We start from the raw sequence: 23,420 nt of genomic DNA, 5'->3' as shown, positions 1-23,420 counted from the left end.
GAGAAATTGATTAAATGTGGCTCTCTATGATAAGTTCAGTTATAAGTTGAGAACACAGCAAATTGAATGGATCAGAATAAAGGTAAGCGACGGTATGAAAGATATGTGTCGAATAAAATAAGAATATTGAGATATGATTGAAATATAAAGCTGAAGGATGAAAAAGGGAAAGTAAATGGGAAGAGGTAACAGGGCAGATCGCTACAGGATTAGGTACATCTCGAAGTGTGATACATGAGGTACGTTACGACATCTTTGTGCTTTTACTTGAAAATGGGAGCCCTGTGTGGCTGAGATATGTCGTATATATATATATATTGGCCCTGTGAGGCATTGTTGGTGTTTGCTGCGTGCAGGTTTTGGGATAGTAAGAAATATAGAGGAAACTCTGCCGAAATTTTCCTAGAATCCAAAAGAGATAAGAAATAAGCTTGTAATATGTCCTAACAAGAAAAGATGATGTACAAAAGAGTAATGGCAGAATGAGATTAAGCTAGAAGTATCGTTAATGACTACAAGAGTAGAGTTAGATACTATGGAATTGATAGTAATGGCAGTTATAAGAGCGACATTGATACGGTAAAGAGAAATACTAGAGTGAACAAAGGAGATTAGTAGCACTAAAACATGACATGGATGAGAAAGTGTAACTCTAATAGAGTGCGATATTGGAGTAGCGATTGGATATATAAGCACGAGTAAAATATGATAAGTTTATTAGCAAAATAAAATAGCAGCATCATGGAGATAGAGATACGAATATGAGGGGCTATAATGAATGTGAATACATTGGTGAAATGACTTATATGATAAGTGAAGCAGGGATAATCAGAAAGAGTAACAGGTTAAGCATGCTCACTTCGCAAGGTTTAGTCTATTTCATGAGCAAGATTTGCGAATGAGACCAAGAAGTGTCACTCCATAGAGTTGATTATGATCAGGATATAATGAGGATATAGCGATAACTGGGATACAAAGTAAGTAAAGTATAGAAAGGAAATGACTAAAGACGTGACATGTTCTATATGAATAAAGAGTGAATGCAAGTGTGAAACCAACAAGCGAGCCCTAGAGCAGTAGATGAGAAAACTTATAAGACCTTGTTAAAGGAAAGTCCAGCATAGAGGTTCTTCAATGACAAGAGATGATAGAAAGCAATGACAAAAAGGGAAGCCAACTTGAAAAAGAAATTAGAGAAAAGTGATATGGCAAAGTCGTAGTAGTTTGTGATTGGTATAATCAAGAGTAAAAGAGTATGGGACATAAGGTATATATGAATTAAATATTTGAAGGTGAGGTAACGGATTTGAGAATGGTACAAGTAGAATCCCGAATAGTTTAACATTCGAGGACGAATGTTCCCAAGGGGGGAAGAATGTTACACCTCGAAAAAAAAAATCGTTCATGCACAGTGGATTGACTGACGAAGGGCATGATGCACATGATGTGTTGATAAGTAAGGAATAATATTTAATGATTCTAAATGAGGTTTCAAAGATATTTGAGGTAGGAGACGAAAGTTGTTAAGGAAAGCAAGGTATATGTGGTGCGTCGGGCCAGAATTACGAGTGTCGAATTAATGGTGTCTTAATGGAAATTTGGAGGAGAGTTATAATTTCCCTTATATTGGTAATGAAGTGTTAAGTAAGTTTCAAGAAGGACCCAAAAGCCAAATATGAGCATAAGCCATCCAAAAGGGCGAGTTAAGGAAAACATTTTCGGATGATCTGGTTTGTAGGGGCAAAAACTCTATTATAAAGTTGGAATTTGGGAAAAACACCACATTATTAAAGTTGTAGATAATTGAAAGAGCTTTCTAACCATAGGTCGTGTTCCCCCACAGCATATCGGTATCAAAAGTTATGGCCATTCTACGACAGACTGTTACGGGCACCATCCGCGACACCATCCGCGAATCGCGGATGACCTGCGACTCGCGGACACGACCCGCGACAACGCCGTTTCATCGCAGATTGTGCCAGTGAGGTTCGGTCATCTGGCAAGCTCCGCGACACCACCTGCGACTCGCGGATCATGCTCGCGACTCGCGAAGCGTGTCGCATGTTGTGTCAGTCCAGAATCTTCTGGACAATTATATATAGACCCAACTTCGTTTTTAACCCATTTTTTCACCATTTTTGGTCCGAAAACCCTCTAGAACCCTCCCTAAACTTCCATCCACAAGAAAAATCAAAGGAAACCAAGATTAACAATATCAAATCCATGAATCAAAGTGTATGAAATCCAAGTAAAGTTCATCTTCCTCAAGGAAATCCAAAGAGAGAAAGTAGGGTTTTGGTGCTAGAAGGGAAAACTCCACTCAAGGCTTGTTCAACCATCATTCAAGGTAAGTTTTATGACTTTCTCATGGTGATTAAAGTATTTATACGTTGAAACACTTGGATTATAGGAGAGTGTAGAAAATGGGTTACAAATATGGGAATAGTGACGATTTTGAGTTGTAACTTAATATGAATCGTGATTCTTCGTATGTTACGAGTATAGCTATGTTATAAATGATATCAAGAACACAGGAGAAACATTATATGGGGATGAAGGTAAGGTTGTAGTATGTTTATGACTATGGATGACCATAAGAGTAAATTGTAGGAATTGAATAATGACGATGATATTATGAATGCTATTATTGATGTTTGGGAGTTGAAATATGGCATGGGGAGAGTAGTATAAACAAAGGAAATGTTGCCCAAATTTTCCTAGAAATAGTAAGCACGTTTAAGTAATCGATTGACTAATGTTAATACGACTTCTCTTGAAGGTAGAAACGTGAGCATCAAAGGAGAACAAGCAAGCGATAAGAATAGTAAACGTCAAAGGTATGTGAGGCTAGTCCTTTCTTTCTATGGCATGAATCTGATGGTATGATTCCCCTTTCTCTACATGAATTCTCTATATATACCCCAGAAAGTCAAGAGTCTAGGATCATGAATAGCTATATGAGGTAATAGATATGCTATGAGTACAATGATGATAAGCTTGAGCCTAAAGACTCTAGAGTTCATGTTATGACATACACTCACTTTATACACTACTTCCTTCATGGTGAGGCAGGATACGTATAGATGTCCATAATGAAGTCGGGGGATCACGACCCTACGTCACCCCGACAAAGTATAGTTATGCCTTACATACTCAGTACAATATTCGTACTGACGTCCGTTTTCCTTGGACGCTGTGTTCATGCCCACAGGTAGACAGGGAGACGACGCAGACTCATAGGAGCTAGCAGCTGATTCGAGAGCACTCCATCGTTCGGAGGTGCTTATGATTATCTTTTTGTATATATGTATTTTGGGCATGACGGGGTCTTGTCCCGTCCTTATGTTTAGCACTCCAATAGAGGCTCGTAGATACGCAGTGTGGGTTAGATGGTCTCACGAGATGCTATTTAGTATAAATGTTATTTTGATGGCCAAGAGGCATATATATAAGTATTTATGTTTTATATGAAATATGATTTTCCTACGATTTGAGTATAAAAGTAATAAAAGAACATGAAATGAGTATGATGAGACATAGAACGAGTGGTGCTCGGTGGTTAGCCCCGGGTACCCGTCGCGGCCCCTAGTCGGGTCGTGACATACATGTCCAAAAAGAATAAATAATAAGACAAGAAATTCTCAGTTAATTGAAGATTTTCAAGAAACGTTAATAAATGTAGATGAATATATGTTAGACACAAAGAGTATATATTCTATAGTAAGTGTAGACACTGAAGAAAAATTCAAAACAAACTCGTCAGACTCAGAAGCAGAAGAATTAATCAATGAAATAAGATTAGAAAATCTAGACTTAGAAGCAATAGATAATTTAACAAATATAGCGAAAGATTGTAACCATGAGTTCGAACGAAATAAGGAATTGGATAGTAATGCATGTTTCTTTTGTAAATGGTATCCTAGTAGAGACAAAAGAGCTAAACATAAAAAAAATTATATAGAAGGATGTACAATGTGTATAGAAAAAGATTTTAAGACAAAAATAAATAAAGAGGAAACTCAAAAGAAAATTGAAGACCCTACTATTAATCTAAGAATCATAACATTAGAAACAAGAATAAATGAATTAGAAACTAGATTATGTAACCTAGAAAAAAAGAAAACAAAAAGAAGTAGATAGTGAAGACGAAGAAATAAGATTATCAAATATACAACCAATAATGAAACCATTAAGAACAATACTAGAAGATTCTCAAGCAGAATTAATGAGTATAGAAGACCATGAAACATTAGTATGTAATGAAGATAAAAAATTAGGAACAATAAAAATACTTGCAAGAATTAAAATAGATGATTATGAGATAGAAACATTAGCATTAGTAGATTCAGGATGCACAAAGTGCATAATAAACAAAAGAATAGTTCCACCCAATTTAATAAAAATTCTAGAAAAAACAGTTGCAGCTATGCAAATGGATGGAACACATAACATATATAGACATTATGTTCATAAGGCCTACATTAGCTTTGTAAATACATGTTCAGAATTTTACAAACCAAGTTAGAATATGGATAAGATATGGGTAAGAGACCTTAATGTAAATGTAGATTTAGTCATAGGATTAGACTTTATGTTACATAATAATGGCAGCTGTATGATTACAAGAGATGGAGTAATTTTCTTAAAAAATATTACTCATACACCGGTACAAGTTCTTAAGACTGAAACTAGAATCCGTCATAAGAAGATCCCTACACCAGATCAACGCAACCTGCAAAAGAAAGAAGATAGTTGTTGTAAAGAGTGTCAAGAAAATAATATATATTGTAAAGATAAGCCAGAAATAAAAAATTTAACTCTAGAAGAAGAAGAAATTCTAGGAGCAGAGGATTCATTAGAAAAAAATTATACTTTAATAGACATAGAAACAGAGTTATATAATTTTAAAACAGGAATAGAAAGAATAGGAGTAATAAAGAATCAAAAAGACCTAGATAATATAATAAAAATACTAGATGAAATAGAAATTATAGGAGAAAAAACATTAAAACATTGGAAAAATAATAGAATTATATGTAAATTAGATATAATAAATCCAGACTATATAATTAAAACAGCTTCGATTGAAGCAACAAATCAAGATGTAGAAGATTTTAAAATACAAATAAAAGAACTACTGGATTTAGGAGTAATACGGAGATCTACTTTTAAACATAGATCTGTAGCATTTATGGTAAGAAATCATAGCGAAATAGTAAGAGGAAAAGCGAGAATGGTAATAAACTATAAAAGACTTAATGATAATACTAGGACAGATGGATATAAGTTGCCAGATAAAACAGAATTAATAAATAGAATACAAAAAAAGAAAATATTTAGTAAATTCGATTATAAATCAGGATATTGGCAGGTACGAATGCATGAAGAAAGTATAGAATGGACTGCATTCACCTGTCCTGAAGGACTTTTTGAATGGTTAGTAATGTCATTTGGATTAAAGACAACTCCACCAATTTTTCAAAGAAAAATGGATAGTATATTTGGAGACTATAAAAGATTTGTTCTAGTATATGTCGATGATATATTAGTATTTAGTAAAGATATGAAAGAACATTTAGGACACCTACAGACAGTATTTAGACTATTCGTAGAAAATGGAATAATAATTAGTAAGAAAAAAATATAATTATATAAATTTTTAGGAGTAGTACTAGGAGAGGGTAAAATAAAGTTACAACCTCATATAGCCAAAAAAAAGCTTTAGAAATGCCAGATAAGTTACACAATTTAAAGAATTACAATTTTTTTTAGGAGTAGTCAATTATGCTAGAAATTTTATAAAAGATTTAGGAAAAATAGCAGGACCATTGTATTCAAAGACTGGATCTAATGGTCAAAAACACTTTAATACTGAAGACATTAAATTAGTACAAAAAATTAAAGAAAAAATAAAAAACATTCCCGATCTAAACATGCCTCTAGAAACAAACTATCTAATTATAGAAACAGACGGTAGTTTTGAAGGGTGGGGAGCAGTACTAAAAGCAAAACCCAATAAATATAGTAACAAAAGTGAAGAAAAGATATGTGCTTATCAAAGTGGTAAGTATAAAGAAAAAAGTAAATATGAGTAGTATAGATACAGAGATTTTAGCTGTAATATATGGATTAAATAGTTTCAGACTATATATCCTAAATAAACTAGAAATACTAGTTAGAACAGACTGCAAAGCTATAGTTAAATTCTATCAAAAGATAAATGATAAAAATAGTAGCAGAAGACAATGGCTATATTTTTTAGATATCATTTCTATTTATAATTTAAAATTTGAACGTATAAAAGGAAAAGATAATAATTTAGCAGACCAATTAAGTAGACTAAATATTCCTGCTAACTAATTTTTTATTTGAACAGCATGAGACCTTTCAGTTCTCAGACAGCAGACAAGGGGAAAGGCATAGCCTCAACCCAAGACACATACAGACAAACAATATTAGGTAACCTTCATTTTAGACCTACATCTTTATTAGAGAGAAATACTATGGAAAGAATACAATTCGGAGCCAATAACTTAGTAGCTTTCCAGCCATCAAATTGGACTTTTAAAATATTACCAGAATACGTAATAGACAGACAACAAAGATGCTTAGTGGATAATTTATGAACTTCACATAATAGAAAAGACTCTAAACATTTTGTAGCTACTATAAATTCTCTTTGTCAATATTTTACAGATCGAAATTTAGACAAAATTTTTAAATTTTATGTTGTAGTTCACGGTAAAACTAATGGTGTTTTTCAAACTTGGATAAAAGTTTTAGACTCTATTAAAGACATAAGAAAACCTCTTTTTAAAGGATTTAATGATTTCACTGAAGCGTTAGACTATGCTAGAGTAGTATTGGGTCCAAACTACTATATTTCTCCAGCTTTCAGACAAAACCCAGACAAAATCCCTCAGTATAATGTACAAAAAGACACAGACAAGATAATTTTTTGTGATCACTGTTCTACTATGACTGAAGTGGTCAAGAGATTAAACCAGCAGAAAGAGACATTGGTTCAAGAAAAAATGAAACTCTTGGATCAAGTGAAGACATTAGAACAGAGACTACAAGCGGTTAAGTTCGAATTGGTGCAATCTCAGAGTTCTCCATCTCAGACAAAAATGGATGAGACAGGTGTGCATTCCCCAATGAATGCAATCAGACCCACTGTATCGGGTAAGGATACAGCTAGTCCGGTTCAAACGATTGCCGGTAAAGACTCATCAAATCCGTTGATGGCTGCCACTTTACCAAAAAGTGAAGATGAGGGATGTTCAAGATAGAGACTACCAAAAACACTTACGCAAGGAGCAACTTCTACAAAGAAAAGCACACTTGCAAAAAAGAAAAAGAATGAAAAAATAGAAAGTATAGTAAAAGAGACACTAGAAAAAAATTTCCAAACAAAGGAACAAGATAAACATATAGTTAAAAATCCTAGTCCGGAATTATCTCCAAGTAAAGGGATGTCACCAGTCCATAGTTCAGATTTCGAAGGAGATGATATTAATTTCCAAGACAGAACATTTCAAGACTCTCAAGATCCAAATGATGTAGACTCAGGCATGAGTTTTGATTCTATTGCACTACATAATTTAGACACATAAAATTTTATATATATATATATATATATATGTGTGTGTGTGTGTGTGTGTGTGTGTGTGTGTGTGTGTGTGTGAAGTAATCAGACAGACGTAGTGGAGGAAATAGTTATGATGAGACAAAAGGCTGAAAGATTCGTTGAACAAAGCAATGGCTAACAGACATTTGCATAAAAAAAAGGCTTTATTAAAAGCAACTTTAATAAAGTAGCCACATTAAATGGACAGATCAGCTAACAGACAAGTAAATAAAGTATCTTTTGAAAAAGTTCACGTGACGATGGGGCCCAAAGAGCACCCGACTGAACTTAAGAGATTCTTTAGCATTTTGAAAGCCGGAGTTAAAATCCGCCAGACGCCTATAAATAGCAGCATTTGTGGAGAAGCAAAGACATCATCAACAAGAGCACCTCTCTCTAGAAAACTCTCATATTCCCCTTCTCTTTCATCAAATGCTCCAATCCCTTGCCCAGTCAAAAACCTGTGTAATATAAACTCCTATTGTAAATTAGTATTAAGTTTTTAATAACTACCCCCTAGTGTGAAGTAGTCGTTTTTGGGGTTCCCCGAAAGGGAAACCTCTCTCCTTCTTCAAACCATGTAAATTTATTTACTATGTTTTCTGTACTAATCTCCCTATTATGTAAATTATTTTGTGATTATTATGTTTAAGTAATTACTTCCTTATCATCATGAATTTGTTATTCTTAGTATATGGTTATTCTCTTAACTTCTTAATAACCTCGATGGATTAACCTGTAAATTCCTAGGTTTTAAAGAGGCCGTTTTAATGTCTAAATAATAAAGGAAAATGTTGGTCGTGGTTATCGGGGTGCGGTTAAAGAAGACTGTTATTAAGAACAAAGGTTAAGAGAAAGAGATGAACAGTATAACAAGATTCGTGACTGGACAAAGTCCAGATTAAGATATAAAAAAAAAGTTATTGTTCACTTTTTACTGTTAAAAATAATAATAATAATAATAATAATAATAATAATAATAATAATAATAATAATAATAATAATAATATGGGAGATAGACAGAAAATTAAGTATAACTACATGATAAGAAGAAATATAAGAGTGAGGAAGTACCGAGTAGGATTGTTAAAAAATTTATTTGAAAACAATATTAACTTCCTGCTTTGTCTTTTGAACTTTTCATATTGAAAAATTTACTACCTCCTTTTATATTGGTATCAGAGCGAGAAGATTTTTGGACCTAAACTTGTTTAAAGACTAAGATTATATGAGACAACATAGTTTTACTCAATATATAAGTTATAATTATCGTATGATATATTTCACCCAAAGAAGACTTGCAAATCTTAGACAAACAAGAAAGTTTTTAACTGAATATAGTAGATACATAGACATAGTCCATCGCCGAGACTTACGTAATAATATAACAATACTAAGTTTAAGAAATAATCTTAATTGAGAATTATTTTTCATCAACGACGAGATAGTTAGAGCTGAAGATCGTATTAGACATCTAGAACAAACAGTAAACTTCATACCTTTAGGTTAATAGATGCAAGATAATTATCTAAAAGTCAAGCAAGAGTTAAATAACCTATACCCAGAATATATTAAATTAAGTAGTACCAAAGAAAACCAGTTAAGACTACAAGAATTAATAGATATAATATCAGGATTAAAATATAAGTTACTAGGATATATAAAATCTAGAAAGACCTCAAAGAACCAAAAGCGAGTTAGACCATATTAATTGTATGAGAACACTACCCTTTGTTAGACAAATAGCTATTAATCATTGGTATTTATATAGAGATATAAAGAAAAGACGAGAATATAGACAAGTAGAAAAAACCTTAAGTACGTATTTAGAGATAATAAATTCAGAAACATTATCATCACTAATAAACAATAGACTCTTACAAAGTCAGATTAACGAAGAGACAATCTCTGCTATAACGTGGGAATTACACGGTATAAGAGAAGATATAGCAAGACTTACAACTATTATAGAGCACCATAAGGAAGTTTGTAAAATAAAATTTCCGATAAGGTAATAAATAAGCCGATAAAAATAGATACATTAAAAAACCTAGAATACTTAGACTTAAGAATATACCCAGAAAAGAAATATAGAGCATTAAAAGGCCATAGTATTATAAAGTGCAATTTCAGTAACGGAGAACATATACTACACAGTGAAGACAAACAGTTGAATACATTAGTAGATTTACTCATAAATTTTAGTGAAAATAATAAAGATATCACTAGAATATTAGAGGTGGTAGAAGCATCTCAAACTAAGCAAAAGAAAACATTCGAAAAATTAGAACAAAATCTAGATTACTTAAAAACACAAGAATTAGAATTAGAAAAGAAAGTTCAGACTCTAGTTAATAAATTTAATCTAGAAAAATTACCTACAAAGACAGAAATAGAAAAGTTAGTTAAAGTTATTACAGAAAAAACCAAAAGAAATAGAACTAAAAACAACTCACATAGTCTCTAAAATAACGCAACAAGTAGAAATTTTAACTAGTGACATTAGAGAATTAAAAAAGACAGTAGCAGAACTAAAAGAAATCACTCTTTCATGAGTAGACCAACATTAGTTCAAGAAGAAGCCTCGAAATTAATAGAAAAGTCTATACCTTTACCAGCAGACTATAAAGATTATATACATAACGCCAAATCAGATCAAATAACACTACAACAAAATATTACTATAATTTCATTAATATTAGAAATAATAAAGAAAATAGAAATAATAGTACCAAGGTTAGAATTAATAAGTGAGCGTGTTCGATTGTTAAGTGAACAACAAAAATAGAGAAATAAAGAGACCCCCAAAAACAAAGAAGTTGAAGAATTAATAGAACAATTGAAGAAGGTTGAAATAACACCTCAAAAAGAAAAAGTTAAAGTAATTAAGAAACCACAAAAATGGACTTTCTTTCAGCTAGACCAAGAAGCGAAGGAGGATCAGAAAGGCAAGGACAAGAGAGACGCAGAGTAAGTTTTTCAGATAATAAAATAGGTAATAATTTTTTATCAAGAATTTTAAGTAGAAGAACACCAGAAGAAAACAATCAACAGCTAAGTGAGGTAATAGACGTAGATAGAGATATACAAATTTTCCAACAAAACCAATTAAAACTATTAAATCCAAAAACCTTATATAATATAGGACAGTTCTCAAGTACAGCACAATTATATAGACATTATAGAGAAGAACAATTATCAGCCATAGGAACTAAAGTTACTACAATAAGTTTAATCGACCCAGCGGCTGTAAGACAAATAAAAAATACTGGAAGAAGTTTAATGCATATGGGATTAATAGTAGTAGGATTAAAAGGATTAACTAGAAAGAACTTAGGAACTAAAGTTCTAATAGTGATTTACGACGATAGATGGTCAGACATGAAAAAATCAATAATAGGACTAACGGAGATAGACATGACAAATAATGGAGGAATCTTTTATATTAGCCCAGATTTTATAATGAATTTAGCAGAATTTGGAAATCACATAAAAATAGGAATACAGACCAAGGGTTATGAAGAAATGTATAACGGTAATAATTTATTAATATGCGTAGGATTTCTAGGAAAAATGACTAATAGTAGTAATACAAAATTTAAAATTAAGGTAGAAGATGTAGTAGAAGTAATGAGAAATAGAGGAATAAGACTAATAAAATTCATAAAGATAAATCCTGAAGAATATGCAGGAACGGAATGAAATCTAGAAGATTTTAATAGAAAAAAGATTCTACAGCCAAAATCTCACCTAATGTACACTAATTCTAAGGGAGAAACATCTATACGTTTTACTAATTATAATTATTCGTCACAAAAAGACATAGAAGAAGAAAGTACTCTAGATGAAAATGAAAGTACTGAGTCAACCCTTATGAACATAGAATTAATACAAAAAGATTTTGAAGTAGACATAGCTATAGAAGAAGCAAAAAGACTCCAAAAAGAAAACAAAAATATGCTTTTTAGATGTAAAGGGTGTAAGTTAGGAGAACTAACAACAGAAGAAACCATAAGTCATTTTAAATTATGTGAAGCTCGAATTGATAATTGGGGATATAGAGTAGAACATATATACCAAAAGAAATCAGACGAATTCGATAAAATATTAGAAGATATGCAATATAGTGATGACGAAGTAGAGATAGACTCAATAATAAGCCAAAATGAATTAATGGAATCTAGTGCATCTAGTTCTAGTCCATTTCAAAGAACAACAGGAGAACAATACACAGTGGGCACAAGCACAGGAAATGTACCTAGAAGAAGAGTTTTTAGAACAGCAAGAGAACCTATAGACAATGTTAAACCATCAGGAAAAAGAATGCCTATAGAAGAACCTATTATTCTTCAAGAAGGAGGTAATAAAGGTAAATATTAAATATAGCAGCACATGATCCACAAAGATGGAATTCAGTAATAGATCTTTGGAGAGGAATAGTAGTAGCAGACTATATAAAAACATATAGTGATACAGACGCAGAAACAATGTATAAATATTTAGAAACCTTTTTAGGAGAATCAGCCAAAGCTCTATGGGAAGTTTATAAAGAAAATTTTCCAATGAAATTTTAACACTTAGTATCTATGGGAGCAAATCCATATAACTTTACTAATAAAATACATACTTTAATTACAGGGGAAGACCCAAATAGTGGAATATTGGTACTACAAAGAAATGCGATAATAAAATTAGAACAACTAAGCATAAGTAGTTGGTTTCATATTAAGAAATTTTTAAACGATTATTTTTACTACTGTACTATTAGTGGAAATGCGTTTGATCAAGAATTAGGGGATTGTTGGAATATATATATACGTATATACGAATTTATAAACTTAGAAAAAAATTAAGCTATAAATAACTTAAGTTATAATATATAAGTTATAAGTATATATAGTATACATATAACTTAAACATATATATATTAATATATATATATATATATATATATAACTTAAACATATATCTCTCTATATATAAGTTATATAACCTAAGTATATTGATATATATAAGTATATTCTTACTATATTTTAGGTATATGTAGTATAACACTATAACTTAAGCATATAACTTAATATATATATATATATATATATATATATATATATATATATATACACGTATATGCTGTATTGCTGACTTGCTGTTAGCCTGTTAGTTAGTAAATATTTAAACTTTACTTATAAAATTATATAACATATGTAAATATACCTACAATATACTAATAAATACTATAATATATATATAATACAAAAAAAGAAGGGTTTTAGACTGTTTGAACCGGACCGGTTCCGGTTTCGAATTTGTAACCGGTAAACCGGAACCGGTTAAACAGGAACCGGTGGTCGGTTCCGGTTTTTTAACCGGAAACCGGCCGGTTCCGTAACCTGTTACCGGTCCGGTCCGATTTGAACCGGTTGACGGGTTTAGGGTGAGAGCAGGAGATACAAAATCTTTGGTGGTGTGATGAGGAGGATCATTGTTCGACATGTCCACAAATTCCATGGCACTGCGAATTGATTAACTAGTGTGTTGTTTTATGGTGAAGATATGACATTGAAGGTTGATTTTCTATGTGCATTTGAAGTGCATAATGAGAGAGAGAGAAATAGAAAGAGGGTGGGGTATGGATGAATTAAGGATGTAAAAAAAACAAATGAACTATAGACCAACTTTATACGATTGAAACTTGAAGCTCCACGTCTAATAACTCTGTCGCTCTTCAAAGGCAAAAAATGTGTAAATGAAAAAGGAAAGGTCCAAATTCTCCTGTATTTTGCTAAATGGTACGCATAACTTTTACCCTCCATGAAGTTTGACTCGTTCACCGTTACAATTTTGGCGCGAGTCCTAATCACTAACATACCAATTTATATAAGGAAAATAACCAAATTTGCCTTTGTAATTTAGGAAAGACCTAACTTTTCCCTTGTGGTATGCGAAAGGTCTAAGGCATCGTGGCATTGGTGACAAGTCACAACACGCAATAAAATGAGACGCAGGGAGTAAAATGAGACAACTAGAGAAATTATGTTAAAGACGAGTATGGCTATTTTACAAATCAATTTTCGGTGAAGTGCGACGGTGGGAATCTGGAAAACATAATTTTGAGGCGCTGTTTATTTTGTCCCCTTGCATTTTATTTTTGTCTTCTGCAGTAGGCATTCTACGATGTTATAATAAAAGTATTCGTCTCATCTTGATTAAAGAGGTAAGCTTTAACGGGATGGCCCAAAAAAAAAAAAAAAATGTGATAGAACCCACTTATAGTGAACTAATGAATTTGTCCAGGCTTGTGCGGTGACTTCATTAAGCTTATGATTTAGGACTTTTTTTGATATTTAATACTATAAGTCTGAAAGTAATCATGAATTATATTTTGTGAAATTTAAATCTTCTTTAATTTTTCTTTGGTTAGATAAACTAAAAAACTCAATTGATCAGATATATTTTGTGAAACTTAAAAATTCAAAAATTAAATTAAAAGACAAATCAAATCAAAACATTACAAACATTTTTAGTGAAACCAAAAAAGAATTTTTAAAGACAAAAAATACTATGAATAAGCGGAGTATTTCTCGAACGTAAGATGATGTGGACCTCTTTGTGATTTGCTTGATCGTCAAGAAAAATTCAGAAAATTTAAGCTACTCAATAAATCTCTTTCTAAAAGGCTCACTCGCTCAACTATATATGAATAAATGAAATTCCATGGCAAAATAATTAAAGAAGTCCATGACAAAAATATATCATAGATTTAAGGTATAAAAGGGAAAAGAAATCTCCACTAATAGAACATTTTCTCATGAGACCAATCTGTCCACCCTTTCCCCCCGTCAGGGAAGCCAATTAGACATTTATAAAGTTTATGAAACAAATTCTAATCTTGTAACATGCATATTCTTTTGATTAAACAAAAACTTAAATTTTTACACAAACTAAAAAACACTGTATGGCTTTCTCTAGCATGCAGTGGATTATTTTTTACTCTGCATCAATCTTTTACACAGTACTTTTTTTTGTTCCGGCAAGAGACCTTTAAAATAGTCATTTCATTTGAGACTCGGTCTAAACATTTTCCAGTACTTTCTTCTCCATTAATTTCCTGCCTCTTCCTCAATCATTTAAATCAGTACATAACAATTTGAATAAAAAAACTAAAGATAAAATAATTATTCTATTCATACTTTCTAGCTTCAACAAATATAAACTTGAATGAGAAAAGATAAAATACAATGATAATTGTTTTGGTAGAAAATAATTTATTTTATTCATCTTTTACAATATTACCGAATTAAATAATCAGATACATCTCATTGATATTCAAATAATATAAATTTAAGAATATTCAAATATTATAAATTTAAGAATATATTAAGAAACATATAGTGCTTACACATTTTTTTTGGGTCCATAAGTGTTTACACATTATAGTTAGCATAATATAATAAAAACTTACCTTTGGTCGGCTGGTAAAGCTCTTCACTGTGACAACAAAAAAATGAAATTTTGTACGGTATAATTGTCAAAGTAAATGCTATATATTTCTAATCTCAATTCAAAATAAGCAACCAAAAAAATGAGGAAAAAAAAATACCTTAGTGGTTGGTTATGAGGAAAAATCGAAATCTATTTTTAAGAGGGTGTTTGAATTGGTTTATTTTAAGTGATTTTTGGCTTTTTAAGCTCTTTTCTATTTTTGTGGTGTTTGAATAAGATAGAAAATGCTTCTAATAAGTTACTTTTAGGCTTAAAAAGTACACAAATAAGCTAAAAAGTCAAAAGATGGTTAGTACCAACTTATGACTTTTAGCTTTTTAGATAAGCTATTTTTAAAAAGTCAATTCAAACTGTCAAACACTATTGTGCTTAGTTTGAGGCCCTCCATGATCACTTCTCTTGCAAACCTTGAAAACATTATTAGTGGTGACCTTTAGGCTTTAGCATAAGACTACATATAAAAATTCATGTCTTCTTTTTTATGAACATAATAAATTATCATAAATTTACACATTAAATATTTGGGGTTATGAAGATGAAGGACATGAAAGTCATGGGAATTTAAAGTATAGTTTATTATGAAGATAAAGATGTGTGAGTTATAAAAAATAAAAAAAAAGTGAAATTTTTAGTATAAGATAAATGAGGAAAATGAAAGGAAAGCTTAAAAAAAAAAAGGAAAAAAATATTTATAGATTACTATTGGCGTACCTCATAAGTACTAACATAAGATTGAAGTCATAGTATCATCTTAAACTTTGTGTTTAATCCAATAGATTTAATTATAAGATGATGACTTATACTGAAGGTGTCTGGCCATAAAAATTATTCACTTTTTTCCGAATTTTTTTCACTTTTTTTTACTTTTGGGCGTTTGGTCATAAATATTCAGAATACAATTTGAAATACTAAAAACAAGAAAAACTTGTTTTTCAATTTTTTTTCACTTTATACAACTACATTTCACCAAAAACTATAATCAAATAAAACTCCAACTTCAACTTCAAAAATTCTAAAAAAAAATGAATATGTTTTTGATATTTATGATCAAAACGCCTACCAATCAGACAAAGATAAAGCACAAAAGCCAAGCTCTGTATGCATGCTTACTCAAATTTGGTCCTTATTTTAGGGACTGAAAGTGAGAAGATATAGAAAAGCGAACTTTTAAGAAAAAGTTTTCGTGAAGCACAAAGAATAAAGTATACCTTTCACCGTAGAGTAAAGCAAGCAAAAAAGGAAGCCCCTTCATCGTATATTGTGTCCCTTGTTTGCAGGGGCATATACACTCACTAACACTACTCTTTCTTTTTCTCGTTTAGCTACTATATTATACTTTCAAAAGAGAAAGAAAGCCATTTAGCTTTCCCTTTTCTTTGTGGCTTCTTCATTCTTTTTGAGTCACCAAAAGATCTCAGTTTTCTTCTTAGGATTTAACATAAAGAAAAAGCTTTCATCTATTTTTCCACTTCTCTTTTTCCAGACAGCAGAATGCAAATTGAATATTCTCTGCAAATCGTTTCGTTTAAGAGGATAGTAATGTTGGTTTTTCTATCCTTGTTGGTCGTCTCTGCAGAGAAAAACAACACAATGGTAGTTGGCATGAACATGAAATCAGTGCAAAATCAAGCAGGGGAACAGCAACGGAAGCAAACAAATCACTCTCTTGATGTGTTCTTTCAAAGCAAAAGGAGAGTGCCAAATGCATCAGACCTTCTTCATAATCGTTGATATATAAGCTCTCGGCATTAAATATTCATGTTAAGAATATTCAATGATCAGATAAGTCACAAGGTTGTATGAAGAGGACCCCTTTTTGGCAAATAGTTTGTTTTTTTGAGTTCCTCTATCCAGTTACCCACCGGCGTTTGGTGATTTTGAGAGACGTGAATGAATGATGAGTGACACCTCGTGAATTGCATATTTGATAGTTCTTAACTTTTTTAAAGCTTTACCGCTTTGCGTGTACTTTAGGACTTACTAATAGGTAAAATGCAATTTTTTTTTTTTTTTTGTATACAAAGATGTGTAAAGGCTTTTCTTTTACTATTATATAAAAGAGACGAATCATTACTTGGCAGGCAATATTTATAATTTCTACAAAGTGGTCTCATTCAAATCTTCTACACATTTACACAATGTCACGAAAAAGACTAATGTATGAATTAAGCAGGCAAACATGACAAATTGCATACCCATTTTCCTGTAAACCACTAGAATGAGATATGCTGCAAGAACCTAATATTTTGAAATGAAAAGTTTGCAGTTGGACAAAGTTAACCCAACACAGACAATTTAAACGGAAAAAGCTAATAGAAGAATACATGGTGAAACATCATAATGTTTCACATTAAATATTTAGAGTTATGGACATGAATAACATGAGAATTATGGTTGTTAATTGTTATTAAGATTTAAGAGTAGAAGTTGAAGAGGTGTGACTTATGGAGGTGAGATTTGATAACATTATGCTTGCTTTTGACCGCTTTATATGACACAATTATATTACGCAACATTTTGATGCGCAAAATATGAGTTTTCGCAATGATATCCTTGATTTGACAATACTATGTTTGCTTTTGACCGCTTTATATGACACACTTATATTGCGCAATATTTTGATGCGCAAAATATGAGTTTTCGCAATGACATTCTTGATTTGACAACACTATGCTTGCTTTTGACTGCTTTATATGACACGCTTATATTGCGTAACATTTTGATGCGCAAAATATGAGTTTTCACAATGACATTTTTTCTATTTAATATGAATTTTTGATGAGGTAAAGACTCATCCATTTCATAAGTTTAAATCATCTTTTTTCAAGTTTTTGAAAGCAAAACCCAACTCTAAAGTTCATAAAAAAAAGGGCCTCTTCTCCTTCAACTGTTAAGGTTTCTTTATTTTGGGATGAAGAGATTCTTCATGATAATAATACTGTGAAGCCGGAAGCATATGATTGGTTGAAGGAAATCGACGTTGACAAATGGACATTACATGCGGATGAAGGCAGGAGATGGGGGATGCTAACAACAAACAGCTCGGAGTCATTCAATAGTTTGCTAAAATTTGCTCGGGGACTGCCCGTTAGTGCAATGGTGAGAATGACTTACAAGCAAGCTGTGGAGAGGTTTGTGACTAGAACAAGACATGCCAAAGCCATATTAGCAAATGGCGGGAAATGGATGCCAAATCCTACAAAAATGTTCGAGCATCATAGGAAAAAATGTGAGCTACACAAGATGGTAGAGTATAACCATGCTGAACGTGTGTATGAAGTCAGGATAGGTTATTACCAAGGTCGGATAGGAAACATTTATGCCGTTCATAAGAGGACGAGAACGTGTAGTTGTGGTAAGTGACAATCATACCACATGCCGTATTCTCATGCCATCAAGTGTTTCGAGGCAACGGGAAAAACGGTATCAAATTATGTGGCATCGGAATACAGTGTCAGAAGTTATCTTAAAGCATATGCCGGTAGTTTCTACCCACTTGGTGATCAGTCTTATTGGCCAAACGAGTCATTTTCAATGATTGCTAACAAGGAGTATATCCGTAAAATGCGTGTTAACGCACGAACTCAGATTCACAATCAAATGGATGTTCTAGATAGGACATACTCTCGAAGGTGCTCGACGTGTAAGGAGTTTGGCCATAATAAGAGTTTGTGTAACCTACGGGGCCGTGGTGGTGCAAGTATCTCTTATAGTGGAAGAACCTCTCGTAGTGGAAGAGCCTCTCGTGGTTGATCATGATTTTATTAATGTGTTTTAATTCTTCTCGATGTTTTCGAATTGTCTTGAATTATGAATCTTAAGTATTTTGTTATTGTAATGAATGATGTATTCTTTTTTAAATGAAGCATCTTGAATTAGGCATTTTTAAAATTTGAGTTTTTTTAACCGAATGAGTTATATAAAAGTTCTTAAACAAAAGAGTTATATAAAAGTTCCGTTATATAGGTGTGTTATATTTTGCAGTCAAAATGTTGCGCAATATAAGTGTATTATATAAAGCGGTCAAAAGCGAGCATAGTGTTGTAAATAGTTTATAATAACACCTATCGCGTAGGAAATTCCTGCGCAAAATGTACTAATGTAACTTTTTTTTTTTTTGGATATTTTGAGTAACTTGCTTTGTTTTTGGGTCATTTAAGTTCCGGACTCCTAAAAATTGTACTACCAATTAGACACAAACAGCTTATATGGCATGGATATAGAGAAAGTGACTACTTTGACAGAGAATTAACAAAATGGCCAAAAAGGCAGTAGATTAACAAAAACAAGTGTTTGGCTGATCAACTTAAAATCATTTGTACTTAAAATAAGTCTAAAAAAATAATAGGCCCATTTGACTTAGCTTATACGCTGCTTTTTTTAAGCCCATCCAACCAGGCTCTAACTTATTACATTGGGGATCAAAACTAAAAACTTTGTGGCGATAATGAATACTCTGTTTTATCACATTTGCAGTTTCATAGATCAGTAGCCGACTTGCTGTCTTTTTATCTGGTACACAGACATATTTCATGCAACTGCTATATTCAAGTGTCCATTTTTTTTAAGCGTATCCGCTAGACAGGTTTTAGGGCTGATTTTTAATAATAAATAAAAATTAACCTCACAGAGAAGAGTACAAACAAGGAAATTAGGACTTACCTTACTAATCTTAATAGGTAACAAGTATTGTCCATTATATATACCTTGCTCAAAGATTTTTACTTAATTTTTATTTTAAACTTTGTGTCCAGTCAAGTAAAATCACATAAAATAGAACGGAGCCTTTTTTTCTTTTTTTTTTCTTTTTTCTTTTTTCTTTTTGATAAGGTAAATAGGACGGAGCGAGTATGAAAATGTGCTGTTCTTTTTGATGAACTACTAAGAAAATAATGCCAAATAAAATGAAATATAGAAAGAACTAAAATACAACAGTGTACACTGTTTCTTTTCAAAATGGAGCCAACTCCATCCCAATATGGGTACACAAGAAACAACAAAATCTAAAATCTCAAAACTGGTAGCAACCTATCTTTGAAAAAACCTACCAAAACATAATACTCATTAATGGCTTTTTGGTCTAACCCATACCTAATAATCTGTGGGAAAAATAGCCAATCACCAGTCCAAGCAACAAACCCCAACGTTAATACTCCAGAAACCACTCTATTAATCTGCCATCCACCACCCAAAACTTTCTTCAATGTAACCTCAACACACACACAAATCCCATGTAACACAAAAAACCATGTCACTTCCCAAGTAGGTCCCGCACGAGAGAGGTAATAATAAATTAACTCATGCATTAAGCCAGACACCAAAAATGTTGCAAAAATAGCCGGCAATATCGCCAATTCCTTCCCTAAAACACGGGTTGAAATAGCCCGAACCGGAAAAAAAACCGCCGGGCGTAAAATACCCGGTACCATTAAGTTCCATCTACGGCCCCAAAAGTCCTGAAGTGACGTGGCGAGATATGGGTCGTTGAATTGGGTCTCAATTTCTAGTCCTAGTAGAGCTCTTACTGGAACAACTGTAACACCAAGGATCAATTCCACAGCTAAGAAAACATGGAGGCAATAAAGAACCAAAATCACATTTGAGTGTAAAAGCTCCCTGTAATTGTAGGCCCATATAATAGCTCCCAAAAGGATTAATTTTACCCATATCAAACCCGAATGAGTTGAAATTCTGGATCCATCTCCAGTGACGTGTTTATTAGAAACAAACGCTTTACCTTCCAATATGTATTTGCTTTTAAATGTTTTTTCTTGAATCAAGGGTCTATCAGAAATAGTCTTTCTGCCTGCCAGCTTAGATTCCACTTGTGGGATTACGGTGGATTTGTTGTTGTTGTCTCGAATGACATGTTTATCAGAAACAACTTCTCTCTCTTCCAATGCGTATTTGCTTTTAGGCGTTTTTTCTTGTGCCGAGCTTCTAGTCTCTCGGCCTCCCAAGGTAGAGGTAAGATCTGCGTACACACTATTCTTCTCAAACCCTACTTGTGAAATTACACTGGGTCTGTTGTTGTTGTCATCGTCTCTAGTGACGTGTTTGGCTCTAACGGGGAGGAGGGCGATGGAAAGGAAATGAAGAAGAGGTAAAGAAGAGTAAGAGGATAAAGGTCCTTGATCGAAACAAAAGAGAAGGAGCTTAAAATTGGCAAGCCAAACGAGGTAGAAAATTGTGGGGGCGCCAAGATGGAAAGAAGAGAGATCGAGAGGGAGAATAAGGAAGAAATAGACTATAGGGAGAACGAAGAGGAGTCTAAGGATGCCGCTAGGAATACGGGTTAGGAAGTAGTAACAAAAGCATAAAGCTCCGATAGCTGCAAACCATACACGGATGAAATTTTGGATCTCGACAGGTATATCCATGATGCCGATGGTCTGATCTGCTTTCTCTCTCCGTAGTGCTACAGCCTTTTTGAGAATCCACCGTTTAAGGAAAGTGAAACCAGCTCTCAGACATCCTATAGGAAAAAACGAGAAAAGTAAGTGGATGCTGAAAGATTTGTCTAATCCTGGTCTTTAATTTAATACTTCAAAGAAAAAACTAATAAATAAATATAAAGCCTATAGCACTTAAACCCAATGAGGTTCATCATGTGAATTGGGAGAAGTATGTATCCATTTATGTGCATCAACTACACTTAGGGTTTGTTTGGTATGCGGTTTGTTTGGTATGCGGGATAAAGTTGGATATTCCAGGATTAAGTTTGAGATAAAATTTATACCTTGTTTGGTTGTAGGTATAAAACCAAACAAGGTATAAATTTTATCTCAAACTTAATCCTGGAATATCCAACCTTATCCCGCATACCAAACAAACCCTAAGTGTAGTTGATGCACATAAATGGTAAACCAAATAAGGTATAAATTTTATCTCAAATTTAGGCATGGATATCTCATTTATCCATCAACCTTGGCATTATTTTATACCCCATTTGGGATAAAATAGTCCCAAAATTATAATCTTAGGACTATAATCTCGGGATAATTTAGTTTACGTACCAAACGACCCTTAACTCTAGTATTGTCTGAGATTTTAAGAAGCATTAATTTCATATTTAATTGGAAGTATTAGCTTAAATCATATTAAAATTATAATCTGAATAATTTTATCCCGAATGAAAGGTGAAATAAATTATTCAAGTTATAATTTTAATTTTAATTTTAATTTTAATCTTATAATTATAATTATAAAATATCCCATTTAAAACCAAACGACCCCTAAAAGTCTAAAGCGAACAACAAGTAATAAGAAACACAAATGAAATTCACCAGCCAAAGTCATCAAACTCGTAATGGGGATTAAGCCAAAGTGCTTTCACGGGTTAATTTTGGAGAGCTCTGACTCGTTTCGGTCAATGTTCAGCAGCCCATCTTGACTCGCCGTCTGGACGATTCAAATAGGGATTTACTTCATGAATTATATATTTTTCAACTTAGATCATGGGCGACTTAAAAGAATCACACTATAATAAGTCAAATTTGGCAATCCTAAGGTTAACCTAATCCCACCCGACATTTGGACATGCGGTTTGAAATCATGATTTGAAATCATTATATGAAACCAACGTTTGGACATGCATTCCATAAATTTCCACCAACCTTTATTTATGTCTACCAACCTCATTACTATTCATGTTAAATTTCGTTTTTGTTAAACTAAAGTTTGATCAATTGGTGTTGTATTTTTTAGAAAGGTCTTCTAATAGCGTATTAATTTTATTATGAAATGTGACTTGCTCATCTAGTAAGATTGTATAAGAATTAAGAATGTTTTGACAGTTTTCACAACTCATGGGGTTTTTATGTCTATAAGAGAAAATATAACTTAAAATATCCAAATTGCATGTCCAAACATTATTTCAAACCATGGTTTGAAACCATGTCCAAACGGCTCCTAAGAATGATAGGATCAACCTAATACAATAACGAGTTGTCTCAATTATGTATTTTCTTTTCGATCAAATTTACAAGAAATTTTTGGGTGGAACTGCACTACAAATAAAAAGTAGAGTAACTTAAATAATGGAATTCTAGATTATTATTTTTACAAATTTTACCTAGAATAAATGATCCAAAAAAGTAAGTGAATTTAAAATATAATAATTTTTATTTTTTAAAATTATATAACACTGAGATAATAATTAAGATAAAAAATAATTTAGCTGTGTATCCAATAAATGTAAAAAGGTTGGGAGAACACTGAGGTATTATGCGCAAGCATCGGGAGTAGTTTATAAAGAGGTAAATGTTAAACGACAAATGCCACAAAA

At 32.3% G+C, this 23,420-nt stretch overlaps 1 protein-coding gene and 1 pseudogene across 1 annotated transcript; both read right to left on the bottom strand.

Moving 5' to 3' along the window:
* LOC132616746 (homeobox-leucine zipper protein GLABRA 2-like) overlaps positions 1 to 16,385 on the bottom strand; it is a 29,613-nt pseudogene extending 13,228 nt beyond the window's left edge.
* A 3,637-nt stretch (positions 16,386 to 20,022) lies between these two features.
* On the bottom strand, positions 20,023 to 21,704 carry LOC132645965 (long-chain-alcohol O-fatty-acyltransferase-like). The gene has a single exon (XM_060363264.1). The coding sequence runs from the start codon at positions 21,511 to 21,513 to the stop codon at positions 20,137 to 20,139; it is 1,377 nt and encodes a 458-aa protein (XP_060219247.1). The 5' UTR covers positions 21,514 to 21,704; the 3' UTR covers positions 20,023 to 20,136.
* Positions 21,705 to 23,420: the final 1,716 nt, after the last annotated feature.

The sequence above is a fragment of the Lycium barbarum genome, chromosome 1 (assembly GCF_019175385.1).
Source record: "Lycium barbarum isolate Lr01 chromosome 1, ASM1917538v2, whole genome shotgun sequence".
Classification (NCBI taxonomy): Eukaryota; Viridiplantae; Streptophyta; class Magnoliopsida; order Solanales; family Solanaceae; genus Lycium; species Lycium barbarum.
Note: the sequence above shows the minus strand (reverse complement) of the source record. Positions and strands in the feature narration are given on the sequence as shown.